At 43.2% G+C, this 19,925-nt stretch overlaps 1 protein-coding gene across 2 annotated transcripts; it reads left to right on the top strand.

Moving 5' to 3' along the window:
* The first annotated feature begins 531 nt into the window (after nucleotides 1-531).
* On the top strand, nucleotides 532-19,552 carry LOC310823991 (transcriptional regulator ATRX-like). Of its 2 annotated transcripts, none has more exons than XM_083696906.1 (35): nucleotides 532-685; nucleotides 1,046-1,134; nucleotides 1,229-1,272; nucleotides 1,419-1,471; nucleotides 1,588-1,712; nucleotides 2,298-2,414; nucleotides 2,642-2,751; nucleotides 2,990-3,057; nucleotides 3,155-4,977; nucleotides 5,147-5,213; nucleotides 8,088-8,245; nucleotides 8,539-8,703; nucleotides 8,828-8,939; nucleotides 9,079-9,181; nucleotides 9,417-9,602; nucleotides 10,101-10,245; nucleotides 10,985-11,094; nucleotides 11,304-11,447; nucleotides 11,943-12,120; nucleotides 12,225-12,362; nucleotides 12,576-12,751; nucleotides 14,315-14,432; nucleotides 14,808-14,929; nucleotides 15,163-15,251; nucleotides 15,488-15,627; nucleotides 15,830-15,986; nucleotides 16,110-16,210; nucleotides 16,334-16,442; nucleotides 16,963-17,140; nucleotides 17,420-17,614; nucleotides 18,088-18,231; nucleotides 18,506-18,619; nucleotides 18,739-18,834; nucleotides 18,958-19,086; nucleotides 19,192-19,552. In XM_083696906.1, exons 1-35 carry the CDS (start codon nucleotides 666-668, stop codon nucleotides 19,303-19,305), a joined length of 5,937 nt encoding a protein of 1,978 aa, XP_083553032.1. In that variant the 5' UTR covers nucleotides 532-665; the 3' UTR covers nucleotides 19,306-19,552. The 2 variants fall into 2 exon arrangements, with proteins under 2 accessions (XP_083553032.1, XP_083553031.1); XM_083696905.1 differs by having other exon boundaries at nucleotides 18,955-19,086.
* Nucleotides 19,553-19,925: the final 373 nt, after the last annotated feature.

Here is a 19,925-nt window from a genome sequence, read left to right as displayed (position 1 = left end):
CTTTCCACAGTGGTATATTGAATAATCGTTGAAAATGTGAAATGTTTGTTCTGCATCATTTTACAAAGCTTACATTTAGAAAACCACACCGCTTTTTTTAAAGCTGTTTCTTGAAGATTTGCCCCTGTCTTGACGTCTGAAATGGGCGTCATTTACGACTTTTTTTTCTCTAACATATGCACAGATTGGTTGATTAGATGGTTAGGAATCATACAACATTTAAATGAAACCGACTGGAGTGGAGCTTTAAAGGTCTTTGATGGCGCTCCCCCGATCACAGTTCTTTTGGGGGAGTGCGTTCTTTAATGTTGTAACCATGGTTATAACCAGAGAGGGATATGCGAATATCGTATATATAAAACTATATATATATATGTATATAAAACATTTTTAATATAAAAATATAGGTATAAGTCATCCTCTTTCTTGTAGCTCTTCTTATTAAAGGATGCTACACCGGTTCGCTGCATCCGATGCGCCGTGATGACGAAAGCACACGAGAAACAGCGCCATTCCTGCGTCAGTTACAGCCAAATAATGCATTGTTTTGCGACCTGAACAAAGAAAAAAAAATCCATGTAATGATTAGGGTGCTTTGCATGTATTTAGCAATATTCTCTTCGTGAAATGCACTCTTGCTTTGGGGTGCTTTTGATAATCTCACGATGTCTACAGAGATTCTCAGGTACAAGCGACATTTTGTGTTGTGTGTGTTGCTAGCCAGCAGCAGCAGCAGCAGCAGCTAACATAGCTAGCGGTACTAGTGCCTCTGCACTGGCACTGCCGGCAGAAAGACTTTACATATTGCGAGCTTGCTAGAAACTACCTGTTGTAATAGCTACACATTTGTGAGAACGATATCAGTTCAGTCTTTGGTTCGGTTGCTTTGTCATTGTCTGATCATGTGATTTATACATATTTGTTCAAGGAAAGCATAGTTCAGATGAGGACAATCTCGTCCTCATCTGAACTATACATACATTTTGATCAGACATTTGAAAAGGCTTCTTTTACAGTTGAATTGATTTGATTTAATCCTTGCCAGCACGAGCAAGCTTAATGTGTTGGTGACCAAACTGCATGAGTTCTTGGCTCATACGTCAGTGGAGGAGCCACTGTCTGCACACTCAGATGGTAAGAACTGAAACATTGCTTTCTGCCCAGTGACCAATTGTCATTCATTGAACGTTGTGCAGGGATTTCATTGTTTGCTCATTTCAATCCACAGGTGTAAAAAGGAGGGATCCACACTTGAATCAAACCGTTCTTGAGGTATTGTCAAAGTATAGTTTTTGCCCATAAATTCATAACTGCGTTTTGGAATATCACAGTTCATTTGTAAACTAGTTATTGGATAAATAACAGAAGCCTGCATTCAGTTGTATGTTGCCAAGTGATCTACTCAACTTTGTTTGCAGCCCGGGACCTCAAAAAGCACCTTAAAGCATTCTGGAGCATTTGGTTCAAGGAGGTAGGCTTCTCCTGAGATTTTAAATATTGTGATTCGATGTACATCATGTTGTCTGTTGACAGAGCTCTGTAGTATGACCCATGCCAGCCATGAGTTAATGTGTACTGACATTACAGGAAACCTTTAGTTGTGACTAAACATTCTGGACTGGATGAATCTGGTGATTCAAATGGCAGTGAGGACGAGAAGGACTTGCCCATCAATTCAAATGGTCATCTTGATGTAACAAGATTACCCAAAGGTATACATTTCAATTTGAGCTTGTTGGTTAATTTATGCATATACCTGCGTTGTTAGATGTGTATTTACTAGGGCTGTCAGTTGATTCAAAACATTGTTGATAACATTTTTTGTATTATTTCCTATAATATGGACAGATGTTTTTGCCTTATTTTTCACCTTGCTCTCTCTAATCAGAGAGCAAACTCAGAAGTGGTCCTTTAACAATGAAACTCTTCAAAACACAGCAGTAATGGGGTACTTTAGAAGTTAACAATGAAAGGAGGGCCTCCAAATCAATGGTGCGACTTGGCATTCCCCTAAATTAAGACTAACCGGTTATAATTGCTTGAACTGAGCTTTCTTGGTAGAACACTCTTGTTTACTTTGCTACATGTCACTCATTTTAAGTTTAACTTGTTGTGCTTGGACTGATATAGAGAAATATGTTTATTATGATTAACAAAAAAAATTAATCCAAAATGAGTTGTTAATATCATATACTTTACAGCCCTGGTATTTACACTATATGACTGCATCTGCCTTCATTTCATGGATGTATTTTTTATTTAGTGTTTTATTTCTATTTTATTTTTTATACACAAAGGCACTGTACTGGTGAGGCCTGAACCGGTGGAAAATGTTAGGGATGACTTCAGAGGTCCAGAGTTCCGCAGTCGAAAATCTGGTAATCTGAAGAAAGATTTCCAGAGGAGACGTGGAGGTGAGCAATTGTTACTGAGCGGGGGAAATGAATGAATGAAGATATTTTATGAATCATCAGTAGGTAGTTAAGCAGACAAACAAACAAACAGGCATACATCAAAACACAGAAACGTGGGGTTGTAAGCAAAATAGTCCTACATCACATTTCTCACATGTATACAATAACAGTACAGTATGCCCATAAATTGTAATTGATAGTTGGTGACAATTGATTTGTGTTTGTAGGAGGTGAACACTTGGAGATTGTTAGTTGCACAGCTTGCGGCCGGCAAGTCAACCACTTCCAAAGAGACTCCTTCTATCAACACCCAGTCCTTAAAGTACTTATTTGCAAGGTGAGCATTGAATGCATCAATAATAGATGGGTTACATTTTTGTGATGATGATGGTCAATTTCCATTGGTTCTCACTGAGCAATTGTGCTCTTAATTATAATGGCCATTCTTCAATAAGTCTTTAGAATTACTAGTAGGATCATGTAAAGATGGAGAGCTACTCCATGTTAAGATAATCATAACATTTTTGTGGTTAGTTTCTGAATCTCTTAATTTCTCGTTTGTATTTTTTTGTCAGTCTTGTTTCAAATATTACTCAAGTGATGACATCAGCAAGGATGGAGATGGCATGGATGAACAGTGCAGGTATGACGGTTCTCTTATACAACATGTTTCAGCTACAACATTGTAGACTGGTGGTAACATTAATCCTCTTCTTTGAATAAATATTTTTCTTTTACAGATGGTGTGCCGAAGGGGGTAACCTGATCTGTTGCGACTTCTGCAGCAACGCTTTCTGTAAGAAGTGCATTTTGCGGAACCTAGGCCGGAAAGAGCTGTCTGGTATCATGGATGAGGAGAGTAAGTGGTACTGCTATGTGTGCAGCCCAGAGCCCCTTCTAGACCTGGTCGTGGCATGTGACAGTGTCCTTGACAACCTGGAACGTCTGTGGCATCAGCACCGTAAGAGGGCCAGAGTGGAACCTGAGAAATCCGACCTTTATGACACCCTGCCCAGGCACTCTGAGAACATTCCCTTGGATGATTGGGACCATAGTGGCATGGACGGTAATGTGGTGTTCAACTACAATACGCTGAAAATTCCCAAGCAACTGGCCAAAAAGGCTAAACACATTGTAGACTCCACAAACAGCGTAAACACAACTTTTGTTAAGTTCATTCAAAGTGGCACGCAGGAGAAACATACAGCTACGGTGCGGCTCATTTACCTGAAGACTTTCCAGTCTGTGCTGGAGGGTCTGAAGAAATCCCACGCTGCCCTCGAGGAAGCCCTTAAGGATGAGTTCAGAGATCTGGGCTTGCTGAACGGTGGGGAAAACACTGTTTGTCACGATACAGATGCACCACAAGAAGCATGTGTAGAACTGGACATTTCTGATGAGACTTGCTTAGATTATTTAAAGAAAATAGCTGCTGAGCATTTGGAAGAGGATGAGTCGGACTCCAAAAGCTTTGCAGATGATGGAAGGCCTTCCTCCTCCCATGAAGTGAAAGGTGCTGACCATGACTCCGCAGGAGGGGTTGTCGAGATAGCTGCCCGTCGTCCAAGAGGCAGGCCACGGAAAAACACCCCAAAGCCTGTGGAAAGTTCTATCAATGTGACTAAAGAGCTAGTGGTGAAACTTACCCCAGTTCCTGTTGTAGAAGAGCCACTCCCTAGTCTCCAAAAGATGGACACAGAGGTGGAAGAAAGAAAAGAACAACTGGAAGAAAGAGAAGGAGACTTTGAACATGCTGTCGGTGCAGGAACACAAGAGGATGAATCTGCTGATGTCGCAAAAGCGTCTCTGTTCCTGGAAGAGGAACCAGAGAATAGACGCTCACCTCGAGTGAAGACCACTCCCTTACGCCGGCAAAGTGAAATCAAGACCAAGGCCCCTCCTTCAGGCGTTGACAGCGAGAGCGACACAGATCTGGACAACAGCCCGGCGACTGCTCCTGCCCACCAAGCTGAGGATGAAGGACACGGGAGAGTAAGTGATGACTCCGACTCAGATGAGATCCCCGCAGCTCTCCTCCAGCGGGCAGCCATGACCCACAGCTCTGATGATGCCGAGAGTGACGACGGAGATGAAGGGTCCACTTGTGTGACCAAGAAATGCCTCTTTGGGCTGACGAAGAACAAGCCTCTTTCTCCGGAGAGGGTGGTCCGCAAACGCAAGGCGCAAGACCGCTCCTCCAACTCAGACCTGGATGACAGGAGGGTCAAGGCCCCAAGAGGCAGTGGCTCAGATTCCTCCAGTGATGACCCAGACCTCCAGAAGGAGATAAAGGCTATGAGTAAGAGGCCCAGGGCGGGGCCCAGTAAGGTCAGCAGAGAGGTTGAAGGTACAGCCAGTAAAGAAGAGAAAACGGAGGCAGCCAAGCCCAAAATTGCTCCTCGAGCTAGACGGAAAGCAGAGCAGACGCCAACCTCCTCAAGCGAGGAGGATGGGGACCTGGGCTCGGACTCGGACTCTGGAGGTGACAGTGGTGACCAGAAGATTAAGCCCATTACTGACGATGTGACCTTACTGGGGGCAGCAGCTTTCCACCAGTCATCCGGTAAGCCTGTCCCTGTCTGCACTTCAGATCCATAGCACTACATTCAAACCTGATTTTGACACTCTTTTAAAAAAAAAAAAAAATAAATAAAAAAAAAAAAACTTATATATATAAAACAATGTCCTTGAAAAATGTTTTTTGTTTTGTTTTTAACTCAACCACTGTGTAGGCGATGAAGAGCAGTCCCAGACTGGGCCCTCTTTGGCAGTAGAGGAAGATGATGACCCAGAAAATAGGTATGGTTCAAAGAGAGCGGACTTAGCGTTTGTAACACACCCTAGGCGTGGGAGAAAGGCTTCGCCAACGAACACTAAGTCCAGTGGTAAAACCGGGGACTGCATCGGTGTCAAGACCCAGTCTCAGTCAACACAGTCTCGACCGAAACGCAGCTGCAGTAGAGAAGCAGCTTTCAAATACACTTTCTAGTGTGTAAAGCACAAGATACATCCACTGACCTATGGAGACACTCCTCCTCCTCGCTTAGGCTGTGTTATGAATGACAGGCCACTAACGCCACCTTGTGTTAGGAGCATTGAGTATGTTTTTCTTTTCATTTGAATGAGATTTTTTTTTTGTTTGACGTGACGTGCCTCATCAAGTGTGTCCATATGTCTGCATATCAAAGGTAGTTTAGCACCGATAAAAACATGCTGTAGGTTATGGTTATGGCTAGGGCCGTATTTTTTTAAAAAGGGTCCCGCCTTGAAGAAAGAATGTATACAATTAATTATTTTATCATGGCATTATTTGTACTGTAGATAATGTGATGATAACTTTCATACATGACTGATTCAAATTTGGATTTTGGAGAATTGATCTGTGGTCACATTTAGTTGTGAAAACTAAGCACCCCGGTTAATTTCCATGGTGTAACGAGCTGTGTGCGATGTTGTTCTGACTGAAAAGAAGCTAGCAAGCTGACGTTTTGTATGTATTTGTCTGAAGTAAAGCCTGTCCGAAAATGTTGTATTCATTTATTCACCATCTTGAGAAGGCCATATCACAGAACAGAATTGTGGGTAGATAATCAGATGTCTGACTGCCACTGTACTGTACGGAGAGTCATGTCAGTTGAATTGGGCATTTCACAGAACTCTGAAGCCCTGATACTAAACGTGTCCAAATGATCAACATTGACATGATCAGAAATTAATTTGAGCTTATGATATCGAACATGACCACGTCCATTTGGCCTTCTTTAAGCATTTCTCGTAGACATTGAGTATAAAACATGGAAAGCTTCTGATTGGTTTGGGTTTTATCTACGATTACCTGAATAGTTGCTTTCAGCCCTTTTCGATAATGACTTTCCTCAGCAAGAAAAAGACCATTAAGATGACATGGTGGTAAGAATAGATCAGTGATTGGAGACGGTCTAGGCCTGTGTTATTCCTGCCATAGGAGCATGTTATATTACACCATCCTGCTTTTATAGACATGTCCTGAAAGGCCTTCATGTGCGATATATCAGTGATGAGAGGGCTTCTCCTACTGCGCTAAGTAAGATGATGGATTAACTATCCAGTGGTTCACTCTTGAGCAGACTGGAAAAACCCTTATTTTCTGCCTAGTTGGACTTTCCTAAAGATGCGCTGTATGATTGAACACCTCTGACCAGGGCTAAAGACCTGAAGCAAAGATAGACATGTGATGCAAAACAGCATTATACCAAAGACCCTGAATAAGACCTACTGTATGTTTTAGCCTTTATTTCAAGGCAGGCAACAAGCGGAGTCTGCCAAAAAGTAAAGTTATGTTCTTGTTCAACGCCTGTAATATGACTGACAGCTTTGTGGTTAGTAAGTCTACACCGAGTTGGAAACTTGTGTGTATTCAAATAAACACATTCTCCTCATTTCCATCACATTGGAAACTGTTTTATTGGTCAAATGCTGTTTTAATGCTTGCATTTTCATGGAGGGACTACACCCTAACCCTTACGGTTACAATATGGTTACAATATGGTCCTCAACCACGTTTTTGCAAATGGCATGTGACCTTTACACTTTGGCTTTACACTACTGCTCTTGAGACGGTGAGGAGTTTTGTCTTACAGTATGAAGTGAATGGTGTCTTTTTTTTCTTCTTCCATTCTTCTCTTCCCAGTTTAAACACTTGAGGTAAGGCCTCAGGCTGAGGCCTGTTCCACTGCTGTTTGTTACTGCCTTGTATGAGGGGCCCTCGTCATGTGCACTTCTCGCTGACGCTTCATCTGAGGCGTCATTCAAGTATTACAATCTGCCAACAAGAGTATTTCTTCAAAACGACATCATGTGCTCATAGACACGGATACACATTTTTAACAGTAACAAGTAACTTTTGTAAAAAAAGCGCTAAAGCAATTTTGACCCTAAGTTATGACCTTTCTTGCTAACTGGAAGAAACCTTTTTCGTTTAAATGAATCCTTCATTTTATTATTATTATTATTATTATTATTTAATCTGAGGAGCTGTTGTGTTTGGAGGTCTGTTACTAGAGCATGACTTAGACGAAGGATATGTTATTTACTGAACCCTGTAAGAGGAACTGTTGGTTATAATAAATGAATATCCCGGATGATGTCTCTTAGTCTTCCTTAACCTACTCAGGATCCGCTTTGTCTCGTCTTATTGTGATGGAAGTCCTTAAGATGTTTGTCTGTCAAGTTGATTGATTGCAGTTGGTGTCACGAGGTTGCAAAGAGGTAATTTAACCATATAAGACCTCAATGTTTCGTGGTCTAGCACTATAAGGCTAAGCTAATGAAGTGCTCCTTGACAACGTTTCTATTTGGCATATCAGTATAACAGATATCAGTAAAGAACTATTCGCCTGTAAGTTCGCCTCTGAATCAACATACACTAACACATTGTAACTTGTCCATAGATACCATAGTTTGTAAATTGATCTAAGTGTAAAGGGCTGTATAGTGATACTAAAAGGTTTCTTTCATTAATGCTTGAAGAAATGGGTCCTCTGGTTATATTATTTTCATGGTATATTAATTCCTTTTCAAGATTATATTTAATGGAAAAACTTGCACACTTAAATAGAAGCTGCTGGAGATAATGTGATGATCATTACAATGATCCTCAGGTTGGCTTTTCCTTCTCTCCCTTACCTCTGAAAGAATCGCAAAGAAAATGCTCTTGGCCCAAATCAAAGCCAACTACTCATCGGGGGAGGATTTCTCTTCAGACGATGAATCATCACAGGAAGACGAGTCTGAGAAAGATGATGAAAAGGAGCTGGAAGGAGGCAAGAAAGATGAGAGCACAGACGACAATGGTGAGTGATCCTTACACAGACTGCAACCTCCACACATTTCCTTTGACATATTGCTATTCAGGTTAAGAGTTTCTCAAGATGGGGCTATATTTTTCACATGGTTCAACCTCTTGGTAATATCATGCAGAATGTTTTCCTTGACATTAACTGTTGCTGAGAAGCAGTTTCTCTTCATGTGACCCATCAACCTGTGTGACTGCATGGTATTGGTGCACACATTGCATTGTCAGTTACTGTAGGAATAAGATGTGCTCTCACTGACTGACAGTGTATCATGCCATGTTGTGCTGCAGGGGAGACCTCCGCTTTGAGCTCTGACACTGAGTCCAATAAGACCGGTCGCCGACACAGGCTGCTATGCCACAAGCTCACGCTTGAAGAGGGAAATCCAGGTGATCAGAACACAGCTGTAGAGAATGAGGAAAAGCAGGTGGTCAAGAGAAGACGGAGAAGCCAAGGTTTGTGTGAGCCTACTTCAGCGACGTGATAGCGTCAGTCGCCTAGTGTCACAGCGGTGGGTCGTCTTATGTCCTAGAGTGGACAGTAAAGGTATTGTCTTCCTTGTTTTCTCCTTTACCATAGGTGAGAAAAGTAGTGGTGTTGACGATAGCCAATCAGAAGTGGAAGAGGAGTCTGGCATGAGTGAGCAGCTTAGCCAGTCAGAAGAGGAGGGCAACGAACAGAGGCCCAAGTGGTAAGATGACTCCTTTCCTATATGTGTTTGATTTGATAAATGTTGCAAACTAGGAATTAATCCTCGTGCCATTTCAACGTTAGGAATATTTGAGTTGTGTGCGCTCCGTGGAAAGGGGTGGATTTTAACTTCTCTTCAGCCCTAGATCGTCCTCCAGAGTCGAGAAGGAAGTGGTCCGCAGTTATCTGCAGAAGAAAGCACAACCTTCATACATTGTGCTGTCTGATTCCAGCATAGATGAGGTAATCACAGTTTGCCAACACCCTGTTTGATGTTATTTCATTTTTTTTCTGCACTTTCTATGATCATTGAGATTGGAATGTTATTAATGAGTGGTGTGATCATTCTTTTGTGTTTTCCGTGGATGTATTATCAAATGCTAACTACAAATTGATGTGCAAAATACAGTATTATACGGTGAAAATAGAATTGTTGCACTGTCATGCTGGTGAACGAAGGAGCTCTCTCTGTAAACAGAATGAGCATGAGGACAAATATGAAGAGGGAGGGGACTGCATAGGCACGCCCAAGGGGCGCAAGAAGATCCGCAGGATCATCGATAACGAGCATCTCCGCTTGGAGACTCAGAGAGCCCTGAAGGAGGAGGAGGAGAGACTCAGACGCTTGGCAGACAGAGAGCAGCAGAGAGAAGACCTGAGGAAGGTACCGTACACACACCTGGCCCAGAGTTACCTGAGAGAGCTACTGTACACACACCTGGCCCAGAGTTACCTGAGAGAGCTACTGTACACACACCTGGCCCAGAGATACCCGAGAGAGCTACTGTACACACACCTGGCCCAGAGTTACCTGAGAGAGCTATTGTACTGTCCAGACACACTGGTCCAGAGCAGCCTGCTCAACACACTGACCTGACATCCTGTCATACCATCCTTTCTCTCTTAAATATGTCAGACTGTTATTTGGCTTCAAGAAGTGACTCACTGTATCTATAATTTTCTATAGTTTTATTGACACTTTTGTGACATCCGTATCAAAGCAGTATCAAAAGCGCCTCAACAGAACAGGGAATAGAGTACATTTTGATTGCTTTGGCCGACTCATATTCAATGTAATCCGATGCGATGTGTACAATGTTTTTCCCGTCACCCCCCCCCCCCCCCCCCTCACCCCCTCAATTGTTGTTGTTTGTTGTTGTAGGTCTTCGTCATAGGGGACCAGGTGTCTCAGGTGGTCTGTCCCATCACCACCAAGCTAGTCCTGGACCAGGACGAGACCACCAAGGAACCTCTGATCCAGGTGCACAGGAACCTGGTGACCCGGCTCAAGCCCCACCAGGTGGACGGTCAGTCTCCGCTTCGCATTTTCACTTTCAGTCTCCGCTTCGCATTTTCACTTTCAGTCTCCGCTTCGCATTTTCACTTTCAGTCTCCGCTTCGCATTTTCACTTTCACACACAGTTCAACTTCTGTTTATTTGTCATTACATTGAATACAAGTGCACAATGCAACAAAATGCCTTGGGCAGAGCAGCTCTCATCAACAACAACAAAAACGATAAAAAGAATAAAGATATTAAGCAAATAAAACAATTTTACAACAACAAGTAATAAAAACAGTAATAATAATATAGGTTGATCTAGCAGCAGGGTTATTATTAGCAGCAGTGCAATGTCAACGGTGAGTGCAGAGTGCAATGAGGGGGGGGGGGGGGTGGAGGTAGTATGGTCAGTCAGTAGTATGGTCAGTCGGTAGTATAGTCAGTCGGTAGTATAGTCTCAACAGTAGTCTGTAACAGACACACAGGGTGGAATCCTAACACCAGGTCCAAGCATCTCCCCACATTTCCCACTGACATCAATGCAAGATTTACGCCACTGTCAGTGTGAAACCGAGCGCAGGTCTGGAGTTAGCATTCCACCCATACGGCGCAAAAAAAAACCCAGTGAGAATCAGCATTAGCTCAGACATCCACCGAATCACAGTGTTCATGTTTATACAAGTGTATCATACACAGTCAAACAGTTCTTTGGGGTTATAGTTTATTTTAGCTATTAGATTTGATTGTATTTCACTCTCTTACAGGTGTGCAGTTTATGTGGGACTGTTGTTGTGAGTCTGTGAAGAAGGCCAATTCATCCCCAGGGTCCGGCTGCATATTGGCCCACTGCATGGGCCTAGGGAAGACACTGCAGGTACGAGTAGGAAAGAGGAGTCATATGCGTCATGTTCTTTTTGTTTTTGTTCTAACTTCAGTTATGTAATTAGCTAAAGTGTACCTCCACTCTGCTCAGGATAAGTGAACACGTCCAGAAATAGGATATCATGTTAAACATTTGCTTTCTTTGGGTCCAAGTTGGTGTCTCTTGGCTGAGAGCGCTCATAGTTTTGTGTTTTATTGCAGGTGGTGACGTTCCTCCACACAATGCTTCAGTCAAAGTGCCTGAACTTCAGGACAGCCCTGGTCGTGTGTCCACTCAACACTATCCTCAACTGGATCAACGAGTTTGACAAGTGGCAAGATAACATAGGGGATGATAAAGTAAAGGTAAAGTAAAGATGTTCATCTTTAGTTTGGTTATAGAAACGCATTCAGACATTATTGATATAGTGTGTCGATGTGCAATATTTGATTTGGAAGCGTTTGCCCGTATTTAGTTTTTAGTATTTAATGCTATAATTTGCACTGTCCTATAATTGCACTGTCTTGCCTTACCTTTTTGCACCTCACCTAACTGCAAAGACGTTTACAACTGCACCTTGCCTGTCCACAATCCTGCTTATGTTGTATGTTGTATGTGTATGTTATGTGTGATGTCTATATGTCTGTAAGCTACTTGGAACCTGAATTTCCCCTAGGGATAAATAAAGTTTCTATCTATCTATCTATCTTTGATGCCTTTCTTTTTATTCTGCCTTCCATCTTTCCATCTCACACCTCCTCTCTCTGTCTTTACTTGTCTGTTCATATCTCTCTCCCTCCCTCCCCTTCTCTTTCTCCTCTACACACACTTACACACACACACACACAAACACCTTGTAGGTGACAGAGTTGGCCACCATCAAGCGGCCTCAGGAGCGTTATGTAGCCCTGCTGAAATGGCAGAAGGAGGGAGGTGTTATGATCATGGGATATGAGATGTACCGCAACTTCGCAATGGGCCACAAAGTCGTCAACCAACTATTCCAGAAAACCTTCCATAGCACACTGGTTAATCCAGGTACATCCTCTACAGAACGTGAAATGAGTTGCATGCGCCGTGCACCAATTGTATTATATATATGTATTATATATGTATCAGCTTTTAGTTGTTGTGCATTCCAGGTCCAGATTTCGTGATCTGCGACGAGGGCCACATCCTGAGGAACGAGGCGTCGAATATCTCCAAGGCTATGAGCGCCATTAAGACCAGGCGGAGAGTGGTGCTGACAGGGACGCCGCTGCAGAACAACCTCAATGAGTGTAAGAGCCAGCATTGCCTTTGAAAACTCTGGAATCTCCTTGATGCAAGCCTTTGAGGAGATTTCGGGAAGTTTTGAAGGAACCTAACTCTATTCTTTTCAGTTGGTCCATTTCCAGTTTGTTATTGAAGTGTCAAATATGAATTCACAGCTCGGTAGTCTAATCCGGCCTAGCAAAATGGCTGTGCAATTGTAACGTGTTTTGTTCTCTCAGACCACTGCATGGTCAACTTCATCAAGGAGAACCTTCTGGGCTCGGTCAAGGAGTTCCGGAACCGCTTCATCAATCCCATTCAGAATGGCCAGTGTGCTGACTCCACCCCCAGGGACGTCCGCATCATGAAGAACCGCGCCCACGTTCTTCATAAGATGTTGGCAGGATGTGTACAGGTTAGACTCAATATGTATCAGCACAACAAATGCCAGTGGTGTTGTATTTGAGTTCAAGGTATTATTAATTTGTTTGAGTATACCAGGAATCTAAATATCCCCCAATGTTGATGGCATTGGTGACGTAAAGCATGCAATTCGATAATTGGTATTCAGTAAAAAAAAAAAAAAAACTTCCCTCATTTAAAGGGGGGGGGGGATCTGGGATTGGTACATACATATTTTAAACTTTTAAATTAATTATATATATACACTCACCGAACACTTTATTAGGAACATCTGTACACATTCTCATTCATGCAATTATCTAATCAGCCAATCGTGTGACAGAAGCGCAATGCATAAAATCCTGCAGATAAGGGCCAGCAGCTTCAGGTTCACATCAACCAGCAGAATGGGGAAAAAATTTGATCTCAGTGATTTTGACCGTGGCATGATTGTTGGTGCCAGACGGGCGGGTTTGAGTATTTCTAAAACTGCTGATCTCCTGGGGTTTTCACGCACAACAGTCTGTAGAGTTTACTCAGAATGGTACAATAAAGAAAAAACATCCAGTGAGTGGCAGTTCTACAGACCGAAACTCTTTGTTGATGAGAGAGGTCAATGGAGAATGGCCAGACTGATTCGAGCTGACAGAAAGGCTACGGTAACTCAGGTAACCAGTCTGTACAATTGTGGTGAGCAGAAAAGCATCTCAAAATGCACAAGCATTGAACCTTGAGGCGGATGGGCAGTACAAGGCTACGTCGGGTTCCACTTCTGTCAGCCAAGAACAGAAAGCTGAGGCTGCAGTGGGCACAGGCTCACCAAAACTGGACAGTTGAAAACTGGAAAAACATAGCCTGGTCTGATATATCTCGATTTCTGCTGAGGCACACAGATGGTAGGGTCAGAATTTGGCACCAACAGCATGAATCCATGGACCCCAACCTGCCTTGTGTCAACAGTCTAAGCTGGTGGAGGTGGTGTAATGGTGTGGGTAATGTTTTCTTGGCACACTTTGGGCCAATCAATCATCACTTGAGTGCCACAGCCTATTTGCGTATTGTTGCTGACCATGTGCATCCCTTCATGGCCACCCATCTTCTAATGGCTACTTCCAGCATGATAATGCACCATGTCACAAAGCAAAAGTCGCCTCAAACTGGTTTCATGAACGTGACAATGAGTTCAGTGTTCTTCAGTGGCCTTCCCAGTCACCGGATCTGAATCCAATAGAACACCTTTGGGTTAGGATTAGGGTTAGGCTTGTGGAATCAATGCCACGGAGAATTGAGGCTGTTTTGAGAGCAAAGGGAGGCACTAGACCGGTATTAGTATAGTGTTCCTAATAAGGTGCACAGTGAGTGTACATATCTATTGCTTCTTGAAGAATATAACTTTAAATGCCTCATGAGATTAGTTCAACAGTTTTACCCCCATCATAACCCAAAATACAGTATTAGCTGTTTACCAAAAAGAGTGGCAAGGCAACCACTTGTTGTTTAAATCCCAGCTTGCCTCTTTAACTAAATGTGTTATCCCTGTCGCCAGTGGTAACATAGTGTTTTTGTTCGTTCTCAGAGAAGAGACTACTCAGCCTTGACCAAGTTCCTGCCCCCTAAACATGAGTATGTGCTGGCGGTGAGAGTGACTCCTCTCCAGTGCCAGCTCTATCGCTACTACCTGGACAACTTCACTGGTGAGAGCCCTCAGCCCTCAGCCCTCAGCTTATTGGCTCAAACAACTTCTCTATGTTGTTTTGTAATGAGCAAGCGGTTATGAAATTGCAAACACACCGCAAATGCCTTGTTTTCCTAAAGAATGGGATGCCGAATGGTTTTGAGTATAGTCCCAACAATCAATAATACAATATATCTTGTGCATGCCATTCTAAATGTTATGATTACTAGATTGCTGTCCTGTTGATTATTCATGCACACGTCAGTTCTGATTACCTCAACGCTGTCTTTGGAAAATCTATATGTATGTCTGTAGAAAATATCAGAGGGATGTGAAAAGGATATGTATGGAACATTTGAGAACACGTTCTGAAATCAATGGCATGACTGTGTAGGTGTGGTGGAGAAAGGCAGGGGCAAGGTTGTAACCAGCCTCTTCAAGGACTTCCAGATACTCAGTCGAGTCTGGACGCATCCCTGGTGTCTGCAGCTCAACTACATCAGCAAAGAAAACAAGGTGAAAGTCAAAGTCACACATCATCATGACTGTGAGACACAAACATAGTAGTTAATGACAATGAGTCATGAATCATAATAAGAAATTCATGCAAGAAAGAAGAGAAGAAAAAAAAATGCAACAAAAGAGATGTATATTCTGAAAAATAATATAAACAAAAAAAAATGACATAGTAACTGCATAGTATTGTACCTGACATCCCCCAACCAGTGTTTCCTCACACTTCTTTTCAGGGTCTGCTTGATGGGAAGCACCAGGCCAAAGCCGTCACTCTCTTGGGAACAGCTGAGTCTTCCAAGACCACACACCCCATCCCTAGGAGGTGTGTTGGCAGTAACACGAGCACCGGTTTTCACCAGACTCTTGCAGTGCTATCATTTGATCACCATTTATAAAGTTGTAATAACAACCTGTAATAACAACAGGTGATGTAAAAGGTTCATATTTACTCAGTCACAACCCTGTACAGCCCATATGTCGATGTGTAATATCATGTGTAATATCATGTCAATAACTGAGATTTGTGCCTCTTTGTACTCATCTTCATGTTCCACACAGCAAAGAGAGAAACGACAGAGGAAAAGTGTTGAATCCTGATGAATTAGACAGTAATGATGCAGAAGTGATCATAGTGTGGGACAACCAATCAAAGGGCGTGAATGTGAAAGGAGCCCAATGGCCGACTCCAGCGGTGGAAGGTGGGGCCATTTCCTCCGTTACCTTTTATTTGCAATTCTAGTCGACCCCGATGCGTTGTGTGCTTTGTATTAACTACGCAGCCTCTCTGAACCATTATTAAGTTATGTTATTATTCGGTTATTACAATGATATTTGGATGATCATGAACAAATAAGCCGGAAGAACGGAAGAATGAAATATGTGATATTGCTCTATGTTCAGCTGTGAGAGCCAGTACCAGTATGAGGGCTGACAGTCCGGCGGCAGACTGGTATAAGGGCCAGCTGACTGACTCTGACGCCAGCATCTTGGAACACTCAGGAAAGATGGTGCTTCTGTTAGAGATTCTTCGAATGGCAGAGGAACTGGAGGACAAAGTGTAAGTCTACTTAGCAGTGGATACAGATTGTGTGTGTGTGTCTGTCTGTGTGAGAGATAAGTTATGCTGACAGGTTGTCAGACAAGAGTTGCGTTTCTTTCATGATCCATTGTGTATTCTCAGGTTGGTGTTCAGTCAGTCCTTGATCTCGTTAGACTTGATTGAAGATTTCTTGGAACTCGCGAATAAAGCCAAAATCAACCAACAATCCTCCCCATACAAAGGTACCGTTGCCTTTATGCTGTTGAAATGTTCTGACAATAGTGTAACAAAACAACGGTACAGTATTTCAGAGATTTAAGTTTAATCATGTAGTCATTCCTCTGTTTCCATGTTTCAAACTGTAGGAAACGGTAGCTGGATCAGAAACTCAGACTATTATCGTCTTGACGGCTCCACCAGTGCCACTCTGAGGCAGAAATGGGCAGAGGAGTTCAACGATGCCACCAACGACCGGTATGTCGCAGTCAGACTGTTGCTCCTGTCATCTCAGATTTCACTGTGCCGAACCTCAGTCTGTGAGGATATAACAGTGTGGTCTGTTTTTGGTCTGTGATTGAATTCCTTTCGTTTAGTTTTAGAGGAGGAGCTACAGAATATCTTCTCTGTCCTACAGCATGCTGTATAATGGCCTTGAAACATCTGCAGGGATTGTGGAGTTTTGTGATAGTTTTAGTAATAGATCCCCACGCATGTTTTGATTGGCTATTAGCGTATTGAATTCTCCACTCTGTTGTCCAATCATAGCTTGTTGCAGAAAGTAGGCAAATCAAAACTCTCCATTGAAAATATTTTCTGTTACAGTACCTGTTCACATGACATGTCGGGATCTTATCTCAGTGGTCTGGATAGCCGGTTTTGCGATCTGAGCTAGCTAGTACTAGACTAGTTATAAAACAGCTCATTGTAACTGCAATTTGGCCTAGTAGCCACAAGGGACCAGATGTATCGTTCCTTTAACCGCCTCGTCTCTCAGGGGCCGCTTGTTTCTCATCTCGACGAGAGCCGGGTCGCTGGGGATCAACCTGGTGGCGGCTAACAGGGTCATTATCTTTGACGCGTCCTGGAACCCGTCCTATGACATCCAGAGCATCTTCAGGGTTTACCGCTTTGGCCAGCTGAAGACGGTGTTCGTCTACCGCTTTCTGGCCCAGGTAATTATGACATACAGTCTATGGTACAGTAATTCCTGTTGTATTGTAGTGGGACACATTGCACGTTGAGAAATGTTCCAGTGTTCCTCTTACCATTAAATACGTGGGGTTGTTCCCCCGTCCCCCGCCTGGATCTGTTTTGCCCTGCCTTAAATGTTTTGGCTTACATACAACTCAATAGAAAGTGTTAGTAATGGCAATCCTGGATGTGACTTTGGAGGACTGAGTGAAACACTGGTGTAGACATTGCTGATATTGAGTTGGTCGTTGTGTTTTCAGGGCACCATGGAGGAGAAGATCTATGACCGACAGATAGCAAAGCAGTCCCTGTCTTTCCGGGTGGTGGACCAGCAGCAGATAGAGAGGCACTTCACCTTGTTTGAACTGACAGAGCTCTACTTGTTTGAGCCAGACCTGCTGGATGACCCCAACTCTGAGAAGAAGAGCAAGAGGACCACCCCAGTGCTGCCTAAGGTGAACGCTGACCTCAGCTGCTGTAACCCAGTTGAGATGGTAAACTCACTCCTCAAATTGAAATATCATCAACCACGCCATTGAATTGCTAGCTTTTGGGTGGCATAACTGGTGAACATGGGGTATTCCGATGATGGTCACTTGACTGGCAGAGGATGCAGGTTGGTGACTTGTGTTTGCTCTGAGTGACGCCTGTTACTGTGCCAACACAGAGAGTGTTATAATCTCAAATTGTCTTTTGTCTCAGGCAAGAGGCTACATAGACCCTTGTAATACACGTCACGACCGGTTCCACCCCATAGCACTGAGATAGTCCTCTTGTTGTTCTCAAATTTCTGAACATTGAAATGGTGCACACGCTGAAAATCGGTGTGTGGGGTGGCACCGTCACAACCGATATTGGGGTACAGGACCATGGATATAAGGGAGTTTACAGCATGGAGGAGTAACCTTTGTGTGTCCATGTTTCTCAGGACATGATTCTGGCTGAGCTGCTCCAAAGCTGCAAAGAACAGATAGTTCGCTATCACGAGCATGACACCCTACTGGATCACAAAGAGGAGGAGGAGCTGAGCGAGGCTGACCGCAAAGCCGCCTGGGCCGAGTACGAGGCTGAGGTAAAGAGGAACCGCACACTCCTTACACAAACTCCTTACAAACTTCTGCGGTTCAGAAAAGTACTAGCGATACATCCTGGTCAGATTAAGGCTACAGGCTGAAACATGTTGGTTTTTATAAATAAGCATTTTTATCAAGTTCCATTGTCCTCCAAGAGTTCAGTTTGCTCATCAATTCTTGCACCTTGGTTGGAGAGCGAGATAGTGGTAGAGTTCATTTCCCATGACTTGATATAAATGACAGTCGGTTGATATCTGTCTCTTGACTACAAAGGGGGCCTTCTTCTTGAACAAGCAGTCAACCAGCATGACCAGTGGTGCCCCCTCAACCCCACGGCAGCCAGACAGTGTAAACGCCCTGTACAAGAAGACCAACGAGCAGCTGAAGGTACCAGACCCATATCACCACAGTCTGCCTGACATCCTGTTTGTAAGAGATTGTTTAAGTAGATATAGCTCCTTACATGAATGTGTCACACTCCCCCCCACTATCTTTCCAAATGACAGAACATGATCAATGACACCCGTGCCAAAGTGAGCGAAGCCATCAAGTCGTTGCACTCCTTAGAGATCCTCACCCTGGATGAGTACATGGTGCGCTTGGTGAGTGACCTGGAGTGATGTGTTAACACTGATCCTTACCTCCTGTACTGGAAGCAATAAGGGGTTAACGATGTGAAACAAGATGAATGTCCATCTGTGTGACATGTGCCTCCTGTTAAGCAGTGGAAAGACGACCCAAACCGGAATGAGGTGGAGGTCAGAGGCATGGCCGAGAGGTGGAAGATCAGCAATGACCAGGAGAGGGTTCGTAGATGGGCCTATTATCAAGATGTTCTCGCAAAACAAAAGTCGGTAAGCCAAAAACTCTCGTCCACTTTTCCTTCTTTTTTTCTGGTTTCGACATTTCTTAATTGTGATTACTTAAGGTAGCATCTTCCCCCTGTTTCCCCTTTACAGCTTACCGTCTGCATCCAAACCATTCTGACCAATAGAAAAACTGAACAAGAGGTGGCTGAAGCCATTACTATTGCACCAACGGTGACAGACCCAGCCAAGAAAACCACAGGATAAGGCAAGAGGGAAGTCTCTAACCCCAGACTATAGAATGAATGTCCTTTGTTTCACAGTGGTACCTGTCAAACAAATGTTATGTATGGCAAAATTAGTCAAATACATATGTTTATATTTGTATTGTCCTGCCTTCAAATGTTTGGGGAGCGTTCTGCTTTGTGAATAATTGCATCATACTGAATCTTGAAGTTTCTTTGTTATTATTTTGTCACTGTAATAAAGTAAAGTACTGTTGTTTGAAATCTTATGCTGTTTCATGTCATGTAGGACTGTTTTGGTTGCTCTTGAGGTGGTACAGTACTTACACCAAAAATGTATTGTAATGATGAGGTCCTTACGAGTACATGTCCACTAACGTGTCTTTAATTGGATATCAGACAGACCTCTCCACCGCCCATGAGCCTGCAGGAGAAATTGCAGGCTCATTTTGAAAATGTGATACCCTAAAACTAAGCATATTGTGGTTTAATTAGCTAACCACTCATTCATATGATGTACTGTATATGCTTAACCATACATACAAATGAAATTCAACAATTTAGCAAAGTCAGCAACAATTAACTCCCATTAAAAGGTACGTCTGACTTATTCCAAGAAGACTACTATGTACTCCTAAGTAA

The sequence above is a fragment of the Argentina silus genome (assembly GCF_951799395.1).
Source record: "Argentina silus genome assembly, chromosome: 2".
Classification (NCBI taxonomy): Eukaryota; Metazoa; Chordata; class Actinopteri; order Argentiniformes; family Argentinidae; genus Argentina; species Argentina silus.
Note: the sequence above shows the minus strand (reverse complement) of the source record. Positions and strands in the feature narration are given on the sequence as shown.

Bases quoted from the DNA above. Each gene is read 5' to 3' on its own strand.
- LOC310823991 (XM_083696905.1), top strand. From the start codon at position 666: ATGTCTACAGAGATTCTCAG. The intron at 686-1,045 runs GTACAAGCGACA...AATCCTTGCCAG, and splicing joins ATGTCTACAGAGATTCTCAG to CACGAGCAAGCTTAATGTGT. The intron at 2,752-2,989 runs GTGAGCATTGAA...TTTTTTTGTCAG, and splicing joins TTAAAGTACTTATTTGCAAG to TCTTGTTTCAAATATTACTC.